At 33.8% G+C, this 15,082-nt stretch overlaps 1 protein-coding gene across 2 annotated transcripts in view; it reads left to right on the forward strand.

Moving 5' to 3' along the window:
• The window catches only part of LOC140452001 (probable G-protein coupled receptor CG31760), a 1,472,120-nt gene that overhangs the window by 1,028,739 nt on the left and 428,299 nt on the right, over positions 1-15,082 (forward strand). For both annotated transcript variants that reach the window (XM_072546009.1, XM_072546010.1), the window contains exon 8: positions 6,241-6,455. In XM_072546009.1, the coding sequence (XP_072402110.1) occupies positions 6,241-6,455 (215 nt within the window). The remainder of the gene's footprint in view (positions 1-6,240; positions 6,456-15,082) is intronic.

Consider the following 15,082-nt stretch of genomic DNA (forward strand, 5'->3'; position numbering starts at 1 on the left):
TATGAAGGTTTCTCGAGTCTCGGAGGTGCGCCAGTGGAGTTAGTTTACGAACTATTATTAAACAGATTAAAAGTAAAGTCAAACAAATTTAATAGAGGTGAGTAAGCTCTATGTTATACGCTAAACATCAAAGAAAATTTATATTAGGAGTAAATAATATTTATTTCTTTCTATGTGTACATGAATTGATCAAAAGTTAAAGCACGTGAAATTGTTTTCCTAATCTTGACGCAGAATTCCAAGGTTATCCGGAATTCTAAAAATTGGGGACGTGACGTTTAAAAAAAAATGTTCAAAAAATAATGATTAGTTACTTACCACTTGATAACAAACAAAAAGTTTTTTTGCTATAAATGATGTTTGCTGGTGATAAATGCAAGATAACCGTTTTTATCTGGTTTTAATAGAGTCTTACGCCTTCCGGTTCCTAGTTTCCATTTTTACCTGTCGTTTCAATATCGAACCTAAAGATTTCTACCCGACATTACTTTTTGAATGCTTCTACAATATCCTTTTTTCGTCTTCCTCTTTTCCTTCTTTAAACTGGTACACATATTATTATTTGCTTAGGAAGTCGTGTATCATCTATTCTTTGGACATAGCCATGCCGAAGAAATTGTCTGCATTTGATCATCGGGTATTTTTAGACTCTAGATTTTCTGGCAGATCTTCGGCAGAAGTCAATTTCTAAGGATAATAAGCAACGTTCTATAGATTTCTAATTGATATAATATTAATAGCAACTGAACATAGATAGCACTGGTATTACATATTATCGGATTTATTTCATAATCCCTGACTTCACTCTAGCAAATTGTAATTGAGTTATACTAAGTAAAAAATAAAATTTATAATTTTTTTTTAAATATTTATAAAAATTTCATTTTGTTTATTATGCTTTTATTGTATCCCATCAATGTCAACATAACCACTTTAGGTGAATTTATTGATATATGTATCTTGTAGTTTGGACGTCGAACAGCGAGAATATACTCAAAGTTTCATCGTACAAAAGCACTGAAAGAAGTTACGAAATAGAGTTTTAACTTTACACGGATTCTGTGCAACCAAAAATGAAAACCTGAAATCGGATACATCCAACTTTTTCAAATTGAATTCAAATTTTAACCTGTTAAGACCGTTGGAAATGTAAAAGGAAAATAATATTCTTCGTATGTTTTAAGGCATATATATATATATATATATATATATATATATATATATATATATATATATATATATATAGAATTAAAAAAGCGATAAACGCTTGTGATCAACGCTGATCAGTTGAACAGCTTGTGATCAGTTATACTACAAACACAACTATTTGGGTATGCAGCGGAAGACTCAGGAAAGAAGTAATCTTTTTAGTTTAACAAGCTTTCCCAAATCTTTATTTGCATTAGTCAGTTGCATTAGGCGCTTTTTAGTTTACCAAAGCTTGGTAAACTAAAAAGCGTAGGTACTTCTTTGTTCTGTCTTCCGCTGCAAACCCAAATAGATTTTTCAAACATTATTATTGCATCTTCCATACGATCGGCTATAAGGACGATGTCATCTGCAAATCTCAAATAACTGAGCTTCTATCCATAGGTGTTGATACCATTTTCGTTCTGATCTGCCTTCTTACAAGAATTAATTTGTTTCTTGTTCAGATAGTCTTACGCTAGCCGTGGCATTTTGGTAAATACATTTGATTATGTTAGTGTAGCAATGGTCTATTCGGCATTCTCTCAATGCTTTCAATATTTTTTGATGGCTTATGGTATCAAATGCTTTCTCGTAGTCCAGAATATGTTGAACGTGAAGTTGGAAGTCGGATCACAGGTAGGATCGAAAATTTCCTCAGTCGATTGACCTTCGGCACCTGTTAAGTATGAGATTTCTATGAATAACTTTACGCAAAGATCCCTAGTTCGCAAATATTTAATTTAAAATAAACTTTCAATTACATGAAAATTACCCCTATTAAAATATATGATTCTTCATCATTATCTACTTTTTATTAGGGCAAATCATTTTTCATTCTGTAGATCTCTTTCAAACACTCCCACACTGGTACAATTTCCAACATTCCGGATTGCCTACAGAACAATTATCAGCAAACAACGAAAATTAAATCATAGTTGTACTGAAATTAGAAGTAACTTTCTTTATATTATTCTGAAGTTATTGTCTAGTGGCATCTTATGCAAATTTACTATTTTAATTAGAAATAAGCCTAAATATTAGTTAAAAATTAAATTTATTTGACGTTTCGACTTCAACTTCAAAATATTTTGATAACGCTTTCCGAAGTGAAAGTCCAAACGTCGAAGCGTAAAGTTGCTACAAGGCGTTGTTCAGTACTTACACATTCACGCATGACGGAATCTTTTTTGGAAATGAGTAAACCAATTTTTTCCAGCAACACCGAAAAAGTGAAGTTGTCCATTCTGAGGTAGTTTTTGTAATTATCCTCATCAATGACATTAAGCAATTTCGTGTCACAATAGTTCAGACGATCAACAAATAATTTCTCCATCCAACATTTTTTCTTCTTTTTTTCAAATGATAAGGATAACAAGCACAATGCTGTCATTTTCCTTCTCCTAATTATATTTTGCGTAGTGTTTACTTGATACATTTTTTGGCGATGTACACCGTCGTGAAAACAAACTAGAACTGAAGTTGGACCGCTAGTTTAATAGCAAGTCTGAGCGTGAGTGGAGATGAATATCCAACTAGTAGTCCTACTTGAAGATGAACTTACTGACTATGTGAAAATCATGCGTGGAGCGAGGCAAGGCTGTATTTTATCTCCTCTAATCTTCAATCTGTACTCTAAAAGAATATTTATCGAAGCTTTGCACGCAACTAAAAAAGGTATTCTACTAAATGGTTGCCGGCTAAACAACATCAGATATGCAGATGACACCATAGTATTTGCGGACATCTTAGAAGACCTACAAGTTCTTATGAACGAAATCACGTATTACAGTCAACAATATGGACTCAATATAAACGTTAAGAAGACAAAGCTTATGATAATTAGCAATAAAAGAATAAAAGAATAACAGAGTAGAAAGAATTACCCTAGAAAGAAAGAATAACCCTGTAGAAAGAGTGATGCACTACAACTACCTCGGCACCATAATAAATGAAGAATAAAACAACAACCAGGAGATTAGAGCACGCATCGGAAAAGCTAGATCCACGTTCAATCGGATGGGGGCCTTCTTCAAGAGTCACAACCTCTCTCTTGATACAAAAGTAAGAATGCTGCGATGCTACGTCTTCTCTGTCCTTTTTTATGGTGTTGAATCGTGGACCTTGAACGAAGATATGTGCAGAAAACTGGAAGCATTTGAGATGTGGGGCTATATCGGAGAATGCTTGAGATCCCGTGGACTTCCCGAGGCACAAATGAGGAGGTCCTCAGAAGAATGAATAAGAATCGAGAAGTACTGACCACCATCAAATCTCGAAAGTTACAGTTCTTCGGACATATTATGCGAAATGAATCCAGATATACTCTCCTTCAAGCTATCTTGCAAGGAAAAATATTTGGAGAACGAGGTCCAGGAAGAAGAAGAACATTTTGGTTATTGAACCTCAGAATCTGGTTCAATACATCTGTGCAGCTTTTCCGCGCTGCTGCAGATAAGATAAAGATTGCCATGATGATCGCCAACATTCGGATAGGCACATCAAGAAGAAGAAGAAGAAGGCCTACTAAGTGGGACCACAAGTCGGAACGTGAATGCCAGTGAAAAGCTTGGCCAAAACCTGGATAAGGTTATTTTGAGTGATTTCTGGCATTAATTCTGATCCCTGGTTTGTGATTTTCGGCAGGGGCTGTTCTTGCTTTTCGTCGGTGCTGTCATACATTGCACGATAAAAGGATTCGACAACCTTAAGGATTTTGGTTCTATCCGTAGTATTGTTTCCATCTTTGTTTCTTATTTTGTACATATTTTTTTTGCCTATGTTGTTCGTATTTCGTCGCAAAACTTTTAAACTTTTGTATTTTTAAATTATTTTAGTTATTTGTCTTTTATTGTTTTCTCTTACGTCTTTTTGAATTTACTGGTGGATATCTTTATTTAATTTCTTCATTGTTGTGTAGTTGAAGCTGTATTTTTCCGTCAGCTGTCTTCTGTTACATATTAGCTCTTTGTAATTTTGGCTTAATTTTTGTTTATGGGTCAGAACGATCGGGCAGCAGTCCCTTTCCGTTTTTTTTTTTCAGTGGCTTAGTTATGCTATCATTTGCTTGATCTACATCTTCTGTTTCATCTTGCAAGTCTTGGGTATATCTGGTTAGGGTATTTTCAAACAAGTCGTTGTTTTCTGGGGGAATTCATTCCTTTTTTCAACGTGACATTTAATAGTATCTTAGCTTGGATTAATCTGTGGTTGCTTCCTACTGAAAATTTGTTAAATACTTCGATGTCTTTGATTATTTCTTTTCTGTTTATTATGATATAATCTATTTCATTTTTGACACTGCCATCTGAGCTGATCTATGTCCATTTACGCTAAGGCTTTTTATAAAAAAAATGATCATGTATAAATGTTCTTGGTGTAAGAAGTTCAGCAATCTTTGCCCTCGTTTATTTCTTTCGTCTTACCCATACTTACCCATTACAAAATCAGCTTGTTTACACCCCATTTTCGCATTAAAGTCGCCCATAATGGTTGTGTAATATACTGGTGTGGCATGGAATGCTGTTTCAAGATCCTCATAAAATTCTTTATTATTTTACCTTTTACATTAGATTACCTTAAGGTTATATCTTGCATTTAGTTTGACGATAAGGCATACAATCCTCAGGGATATGCTGATAATTTCAACTATATTTTGTGTGTGCTTTCTATGTATAATGAATCCTACTCCACCATTTGAATTGTTTTCTTCTCCTCTAAAATGAAATACTTGTGCTGATTTAAGAGTAATATGGACTTCTCCTCTTCGTCTTATTTCACTGAGACCGATGATGTCCCATTTACTTCTTTTTAGCTCTTTCTCCATCATCTTGTAGTATGATTTAACAGTTCTAACATTATATGAAGTAATATGCATGCCTTATTGAATCAATTCAATATTCAATGCCTGAAAATATGAAACGACTTATTTTTTAAGAAGTTTTTACACTCTAAAAAAATGGTTTTAACACAAATTCTTAAACGAATCTTTTTGTAGGTATTTTACAAGAAGAATTATTATCATTATTATAAGTATATTTACATATTCATAAATAAAATTTAAATATTGCTTACGAAATAGTAGTAAAAGTCCACTCTTTTATAGAAAAATTTAACTACTTGACTTTTCCGCGATTTACGGGTGGTAAAAATACACAGTTCTTATTATTTTATAAAGCAATTTAAAGAAATTTTAGCTTCTGCGTGCCATAAAAACACAGATAGTGTTAATTTTTTCAGCGCGCTTCAATTTTAAGTTCTATTCTAAAAAAGTCGGAGCTCGGGCAGGCGGTATTTATAGTAATAAGGTATCACTTTAACGGGTGATACCTTATTACTTCTCGGTATATGTTTATAATGTGTCCAATTTTCAGCTATTAATGTTAATAAATAATGGAAATATGATTTTAAGAAAAAATTGCCATCTTTTTCCGACTGGTTATAAAAGGTTCTTTTTTCAAGAATGTATTTTTTCACCATCTTTTCAGTGAGCCAACATACAAGCGTGTGCCATAAAAAATATCTAAAAAAGTTATAAATGTTTATAAGCTAAAAGCAAGCCCTGTTTCAAACGGTTTTTTAATAACAATTGTCATCAGCTATCCCTCATAAACCTTTTAAAATCTTTAAAAACCTGTATAAGATTTTTTCAGCTTTTTTTTTCTTTACTGGCCTATAGTACAAAAGTAAACTTTTCAAGGAGCGATAATAACATAACCTTTCACTAAAGCTTCACCTACACATCATTCACCTGCACCTAATAATTATTCCTATTGTGTGGCTTATAAATAAACAGTTTAAAATTAATCATTTATTGGCCTTACATCAAGTTAAATTTTTTGTTCATAAATATTGTTTAAAAACGGCTATTTAGGTAATTATTTTCTTATTTGACGTTGGTTTATGAAATTAAAAATTCAAAAATACCCTCTAAAACACGAAATACAACAGAACCCTATGTAGCTATAAGAACTGAAATTGCGTTATCTTGTTTCACTCATTGTACGCATTTTGGAATTAAATTAGAGATCAAAGAATTTTTTTCTTTTGCAGAATATCCGTTATATTCCGAGTTCGTTCAGCTAAGGCTGTTAAGATCACGGATACGAATCTGCTGAAGAGGCTGGGCGTAATACTGACAATTTTCACCGCTTTCCTGATAATTCGCACCCTGGTTGCGCCCCCTGTCGTCATCGTAGGAAGGACCGCCGATGATCTGAAGGCCTATCTCTGTAGGACGGATTGGTGGGATCACTTGTTCTCGACATGTAAGTTTGGCATTACTTTTTTATACTGTATCGATGTTTCCGAGGGAAAAATTTATCTCATACACTTTGCTTGTTTAAAGATTTTCTCATTGTATGGAAAAATTTAATTTAGGGTAATTCAAAACCTATTAGCAGTTCATATTTTAAGGAATTGATGAAAAAAGTTTATTTAATTTTATTAACCTTATTTAAGATGTAAATTTTAGTGCAAAAAGTGTAAGATTGTACCGGGTGGTCCAATAAGCCGATATCCCGGCTATATATCAGAAACTATTCATGTTATAACTTTAGGAAAAAAAATTCCTTAGTTAAAGTAACTAAGAGAAATCGATGGAAATAACTTTCAAATTTCTAGGTTAACCGCTAAGGGGCGTAACCTGTGAAGACAAATTTGAAAACCAGTTTTTTGTGAAATATGCCCAATTATACCAAGTGTTAAATAAGTAAACTAGAAAGAGGCCTAAATTCCGCACAAAGTTGTTTGAGTCCTTTTTTTTATTTTTTCAAATAAAGGGTGTGGGAGAGTAGGAAAGTATTTGTGGATAAATACCTATAACTTTGGTTTGGATTAACCGATTTTAACGAGATTAATTAGTGTCATTAGAAAGAGTGTGGATGATTTAATTTACATCTACTATAAAACAATTGAATTTTTTAGTTTTAATTGTCATGGGTAGAGTGTACTTTCGAATAGAAAAAATTAAAATTTGTTTTTCTTAAAATGTTTAATGGAAACACCTATTTATTGTAAATTATAATTGAACTGGATTAAATTCATAACAAAATGGCGTAAACCGCATCTTGATAGCTTTTGTCGAACTCGAGATATGAATAAAAACGCATAAACATAAGTAAGTATAGTATTGACTCACCCTTTATTATAACTTAAAATTAAATATGTGAAAGATCATACAAATATCTCGATCATTAAAACTTAATGTCCAATTAAATGTTCAAATTGTTTTCCGTCGTTGTCCACACAAAGATGTAATCTTTCGTGCGTAGACATAACAGCTGCTTCAATCTCAGCTGTTGATATACTATTTATTGCGTTTATAATGCGCTGTTTCATGTCGACTCGCGTGGTTGGTCGAGTTTGGTATAAGTTCTTCAATCTTCCCCACAGATAAAAGTTCAGACATGATAAGTCTGGAGATCTAGTTGGCCAAGAAAATATACTTCCCCTTCCAATCTATTTATTTGGATAACTTGCATACAAATAATCTCGAACTCGGCTGGAAAAGTGCGCAGGACACCCGTCATGTTGTAATATCATATCTCTTGTTGTTTGTAAGGAAATATCTTCCATTAAAACTGACAACTGATTTTCGAGAAAATCCAAATATGTTTCGCCATTTAAAGTTCTATCAAAGAAATATGGACCTCCGATCTTTCCATCAACTATACCAAACCAAACATTAAGACTCCATCTACCTTGAACCTGCACCTCATGTATCCAGTGCGGATTTTCTTCAGCACAATAATGCATATATGCAGATTAACACCACCCGCACTATTAAACGTAGCCTCCTCTGTCCACAAAATATTTGACATGATATGCGGTTGTTCTTCTAGCAGACCCAACATCTAATTGCAGCAATCCAGTCTTGCATCAAAATCTCTCTCATGTAAAGCTTAGTGGAGAACTACATGATAAGGGTGCAGTCTAAAAAACAGAACAACAAATATTGGTAAAAAAGAAACCACTGTATTTACTGAAACTCAAAAAATCTTGAAAAATCCACAATTGTTTCATAAGATAAATCGTGTATAAGTATTTTTAAGAAACGAATAAAAGGATAAAAGCGCCGTATTGCCGTTTTTATTGAAATATTATAATAACAGTTGAATCTAAAGTTTAAAGGGAATTTTAAGTTTCTGACCTAAACGTTCACTTTATATTATGAAAAACTAACCCGTGATGTTTTAAAATCCTTAGAACAGTAGTTTTGGGTATATTTAATTCTATAGAGATTTGCCAAATACTTTTATGTGGATTCTGTTGAATTAAAGCAAGAACATTGATTGAATTATCTTCGGTCATACCTCTACTACGTCGTTTAAAACAAGGACGATGAAAACTACCAGTTTCTCTTAATCTTCTTGCCTTCCTTTCAAATACTTCTTTGCCATAATGTCTCCTGTAAGGATATCTTACAGAATATATACGTGAGGCAATAGCGGCATTTTGGTGACATTCGAAATAAACTCCAATCACATCAAACAATTATGCATTTGATATACTCATCACGAATTATATTAGTACTGATAATTAATTACTAATATTACCAATATTAATATCTATTGAAAAAAGTGCAATCTTCAATTCGAATTATAATATAACACTTCTTAACAATGTTTTTACTGCTGTCAATAAATAAACAATATGAACTCCCCGTGAAATTCATTGTCGTAGCCTACTTAGTTTCGAAAAAACTATTTTTAATCATATGAAATAACAATGGTCAAAATAGGTATCAAGATTAAGATTCTTCTGCTATAAAAAAAATTGAAAGTACCTACTGACTTATTTTTTAATTTAATTTATAATACAGGGCGAGTCAATACTATACTTACTTATGTTTATGCGTTTTTATTCATATCTCGAGTTCGCCAAATCTATTCAACATACGGTTTGCGAAATTTTGTTACGAATTTAATCCAGTTCCATTATAATTTACAATAAATAGGTGTTTCCATTAAACATTTTGAAGAAAATCAAATGTTAATTTTTTCTATTCGAAAGTACCCTCTACCCATGACAATTAAAACTAAATGCAATTGTTTTATAGTAGATGTAAATTAAATCATCCACGCTCTTTCTAATGACACTAATTTCGTTAAAATCGGTTGATCCAAACCAAAGTTATAGGTATTTATCCACAAATACTTTCCCACTCTCCCCCACACTTTATTTAATAAAATAAAAAAAAAGTACTTGAACAACTTTGTGCGGAATTTAGGCCTCTTTCTAGTTTACTTATTTAACACTTGGTATAATTGGGCATATTTCATAAAAACTGGTTTTCAAATTTTTCTTCACAGGTTACGCCCCTTAGCGGTTAACCCAGAAACTTGAAAGTTATTTCCAGCGATTTCTCTTGGCCACTTTTACTCCCAAAGTTATAACATGAATAGTTTCTGATATATAGCCGAGAGATCGGCTTATTGGACCACCCGGTACAATACAGAATAAAAAATTTATTCTGACGATCAAAAGAGGCTATTGCACTATTATTCTTATTTGAACTTTTTAATGTGAGGTGTGTGAAAATAGTGGTAACCTTCAAAAGCGAAATGACATACTGTGACATAGTGGTATTTTAAAAACCAAATGATTGATCTATGTGTTATTAAAACTTTTAAAAATTGAGATTAACCCGGCTGAACATATTTAGACGAAAGATACGAAGTGTGTTCAAAAAATACCTAAAATTTTTAAATTTCGTGGGTTTGGATCATCCAATTGCTAAACATTTTTGAAGCGAAGATTCTATACTGGTATCGTATTACTTTTTTCTCTATAGTAAAATGCTGAGGCGAGCTTCACGGAACTAGCGCCTCAAAATGACGTCGTCACGGGTAGCTTCACAAAATAGCCGTTCTTTACATCGATTCACTACTCTCAAATAATTTGTTACTAGTTATTATATATTTAGTATAGTATAGTATAGATATACTAAATTATTATACAAAATATACCTGCAGGCAACAACCACTGTCAGATTACATACTAACAGTAATCTCATAAAAATAGAACGGGGGGTTAGACAAGGAGACCCAATGTCACCTAAACTTTTTAATACGGTGCTAGAACATGCTTTTAAGAATTTGAATTGGATGACAAAGGGAATAAAAATAGATGGAGAATATCTAAACAACTTACGTTTCGCCGATGATATACTTATAATAGCTGAAGATCTAGGTATGGCAAGAGAGATGGTACAGGAACTCGTTGTGGCTACAGAAAGTGTAGGTTTAAATATTCATCAATCAGCCAATCCCGTCCACTGCTGGACATAGGCCTCCCTCAGTTCTTTCCAGTGTTCTCTACACTGGGCCGCTTGTAGCCAGTTTCCCGCTACTCTTTTTATGTCGTCGGTCCATCTAGTCGGTGGTCGTCCTCGGCTTCTTTTATAATTTCTGGGCCTCCATTCCATAATTCGTCTTGTCCATCGTCCATCTTGTGTTCTGGCTAAGTGTCCTGCCCAGTTCCACTTAAGTCTCGTGGTTCTTTCGATGACGTCTTGAACTCCTGATCTTTGCCTGATTTGTCGGTTTGTTATGTGGTCTCGGAGGCTCACATTCAGCATTGCACGTTCCATGGCTCGTTGTGTAACTCTTAGTTTATTCGCAGATTTCTGCGTGAGTGTTAAAGTCTCTGCTCCATAAGTTTGTACAGGCAAAACACATTGGTTATAAACTTTTCGCTTGAGACACATGGGAATTGAACTTTTTAGAATATGGCTTAGTTTGCCAAATGCTGCCCATGTCAGGCCTATTCGCCTCTGTATTTCATTTGTTTGATTGTCTCTGTTTATTTTGATCTCGTGTCCCAGATATTTGTAAGTGTCTGTTTGTTGTATGGTATTATTGTCGATAGTTATATTTCCACTCATTACGAGATTTGTCATAAGTTTAGTTTTCTCAAAGTTTATCTTTAATCCTGCTCTTTCAGACAGACTTTTAAGCGAATGTAGCATAGAAACCGTATCCTGTAAGTTATCTGCGATTAATACGACATCATCTGCAAACCTCAGATGATTTAATCTTTCTCCATCTATATTGATGCCCATATCTTGCCATTGGGTGTTCTTAAATATTGACTCTAGAGCTGCCGTGAACAATTTTGGTGAAATATTGTCTCCTTGTCTTACTCCTCGACCTAAGCTGAATTTTTCTGTGTCTTCGTGTAGTCGTATACTTGATGTAGCGTTCTCGTAGATGTTTTTGATTAGTGACGTGTACCTGTAATCTATTCGGCTTTGATTTAGGGCTTCCAGTACGGTTTCAAACTCTACAGTATCAAAAGCCTTCTCGTAATCGACAAATGCAAGAACCAGTGGTATGTTGTACTCGATGCATTTTTCAATTAAGATCTTTATGGTGTGCAAATGGTCATTTGTGCCATATCCTCTCCTAAAGCCTGCCTGTTCTTTGGGCTGATAGAAATCTAGTTTAGGTGTTAGTCTCTTTGTTAAGATTTTCATAAAGAGTTTATACATATGTGTCAAGAGGCTGATGGGTCTATAATTTTCTAATTTAGTAATATCACCTTTTTTGTGTAACAAGACTATCACTGCATTGTTCCAGTCTTTAGGAATCGTACCCGCATGTAAGCATTTATTAAACAATTCGCTTACTGATTTTAATAGAATTTCTCCTCCTGCTTTTATTGCCTCAATAACGAGTCCATCGTCACCAGGCGATCGATGGTTCTTCATTTCCTTTAAAGCTGATCTTACTTCTGACACAGTAATGGGTAAAAGTATTTCCGATCCCTGATTTATGAGAGTCTTTACTCGTGTCGGTAAATTTTCTTGTGATCTTTGGCTGGTATAGAGGTCTTTATAAAACTCTCTAGTTATTTTCAGAATGTTTTGTTTATCTGTTGTTGCCTTTCCGTCTTTATCTTCTAGCTTGTATATTTCTTTTTTACTTTGTGTGAGTTCTCTTTTCATTATCTTTAAATCTTTGTTTTTTTCTACTGTTTGAGTAATTACATTAGTATTATATCTTCTTATATCTCTTCTAATATCCGCTGAAATTCTTTTATTTAGTTTTCTATATTCTTCTTTGTTTCCCTTTTCTTTCTCGCTTAGGTTTCGTCGTATTTCCATGAGAGCTTTTGTGTCTTTGCTAATCTTTTCACTTTTGGTGTAATTTTTCTTGCAGAATTTGAGTTGTGCGTTTCTAACCGAGTCTGTAATTAATTTATTATGATCGTCGATACTTAGAGGTTTGGGATTATTACTCTGTAAAGTTTCTGCTATATTTTTTATGTACGCTTCTGGCTGATTTGGTGAATTCCAAACTATGCGTTTGCCACTGTTTATCATCTTTGCTCTTTCTTTTTGTAGGTTTATCGTTATTCTAGCTCTTACTGGTCTGTGGTCGCTTCCTACTGATAGTTTATTAAGTACAGTGACATCTTGAATAATTTGCTTTTTGTCTGTTATTATATAATCATATTCGCTCTTAGTTCTTCCATCTGGACTAACCCACGTCCATTTTCTACTCTGTTTCTTCTTAAAAAAGGTGTTCATTGCATACAGTTTGTGTTGCAGTAGAAAGTTGGTAAGTATTTCGCCTCTTTCGTTTTTCTTAAGGTTTAAATATTAAAATCTCGAAAAAAAAATCATGACCAATTTGGTACCCAACCAGAACATCAGTATTGGTGGAAAAGAAATAGAACTCGTAGATAGATATAAATACCTGGGACATGAAATTATGATTGGCAGGGATAACCAGACTCAGAAGAATCGGCCTTGGGTGGGCAGCATTTGGAAAACTGAGAGAAACTTTTAAAAGTGAGCTTCCCACATGCCTAAAGAGAAAGGTATTTGATCAGTGCGTCCTCTCAGTCTTGACGTACGGAGCAGAAACACTTACCTTAACAAAAGCAGCAGCTACCAAACTGAGAGTCACGCAGAGAAGAATGGAGCGGACCATGTTAGGAATAACTCTGCGAGACAGAATAACCAACAAAGACATCAGGAGAAGAACCGGAGTGACTGACATCATCGAGAAGATAGCCAGACTAAAATGGAGATGGGCAGGACACAAAGCCAGAATGACAGATGGGCGATGGACAAAGAGGTTATTGGAATGGAGGCTAAGGGAAGACAAGAGAAGCGTCGGTCGACCACCTACAAGATGGACTGACGATTTAAGAAGACTCGATAAAAACTGGATGAGAGCGGCGCAAGATAGACGCGGTTGGAAACATGAGGAAGAGGCCTATGTTCAGCAGTGGACTCTCGAGGCTGGATGATGATGATTATATATTTATTCCAAGCAGGTTTAAATAAAAACTGCATGAAAAACACCTAACAAAATACGGACATTAAATAATGAGAAGTAAAAAATTAAAAGAATATTTGTCAATAAAAGACTCGATTCACAACGACTGTCAAAATTTAAAAGAAAATTCGATTAATAATAATAAATAAATAAATAAATAAATAATTAAATCATGTGTTTAAATTTTTTACACACTTCTCGTTTTAAAATAGTTTCATATATATCGCTGTTACGAGTAAAAAGCAGGACAAGTTATAAAGCTTGAAATCAGGAAAAACACTATTTAAAATTTTACAAAAAAATGATTAAAATGATTGAAATTTAGTTGTTTCGAATGATAATCTACTTGAATTTTTTTTATATGTAGTTTTCCTAAATGGGTTAACATTTTGTTGCTAAGTATTTGAGAACAAAATATGTTAAAAGCGATATTTGTTTGACTTACGTCGTTTTTTAAAAAGCATATGACTTACCCCCTTTATAATCGTACATAATAATGATAACACAGAGGATAAAAAAAAATTGTATTACGTTAATACAAGCTTACTTAAGGGCAACGTATATTTAAGTAATAAAAACATAGTTAAGTCTTTATCTGTGGGTAGATTTATATAAAACTTCCACCGTGATTCTGACATGTACGGCAGTAAGTCCATCGGGTGCTTTTTCTTTTCTATAGTTATAGGCACAGACTTATTATATGCCTCCTTAAGTAATAAATTTGTAGCCGCTTTTCCCCTCTTTCCTAAATCTACGGTCTTGAAAGGTTCTTCTTTGTCAAAACACAACTTGTATTGAAAGGTTTTGATGTTAACAAGTACGCAATTAAATAAGTCGCCAAAATGAAGAAACGCAGAGCGCTAATTTATGTTTTTTCCAAAACTTGGATTTTTTTTTAACCTATTCTCTATCCTTCCATTGTTGGATGTAGATCTCCCCCAGTTCTCTCCATCTTTCCCTATCTTGAGCTGTTCTCTGCCATGTGGGACCTCCTTGTTTCCTGATGTCATCTTTCCACCTCATCTGTGGTCTGCCTCTTGATCTCTTTGCATTGTATGGACGCCACTTTCCGATGGCCTTGTTCCATCGTCCTTCTTGGAGACGTTCATTGTGTCCAGCCGATTTCCACTTGGATTAGTTGAGCCCAATCTCGTGGATGTGCTATTTGACTTGGTATTAAACACTTATGGTCAATAATTTTTAAATCTGCAGGGGATTGTAAAGCAGTTAAACAACCTGCTGTTATAAAACTGTTTTTATTCTGGCCAGAACAGTCTGAATACATTATTAGGTGTTCAAATTTAAGATCTAAATCTTTTGTTAGGTATTGATATAGGCAAGAACTTATTTCATTTCTGCCCCGTTTTGCTAAAGATTCATGCCATAAATAGCAGTGAGCTTCTAAGTTGTCACAGTCGTGAACTGTAAGATTAAAAGTCCACAATTGCCCCTTGTAAAACGAGTCACCGCTTTGGAGGTTTGATGTTGGCAGGCATTGCTGGAGATCGAAAGTAATAGTTTTTATTTAAGCATAATCTTTAATCAGAAATTTATCTTCTTTGCTTTTATATCTTTGATCAGCTTGTAAATGATTTTCGTTTAAC

This window comes from Diabrotica undecimpunctata, chromosome 10 (genome assembly GCF_040954645.1).
Source record: "Diabrotica undecimpunctata isolate CICGRU chromosome 10, icDiaUnde3, whole genome shotgun sequence".
NCBI classification, from domain to species: Eukaryota; Metazoa; Arthropoda; class Insecta; order Coleoptera; family Chrysomelidae; genus Diabrotica; species Diabrotica undecimpunctata.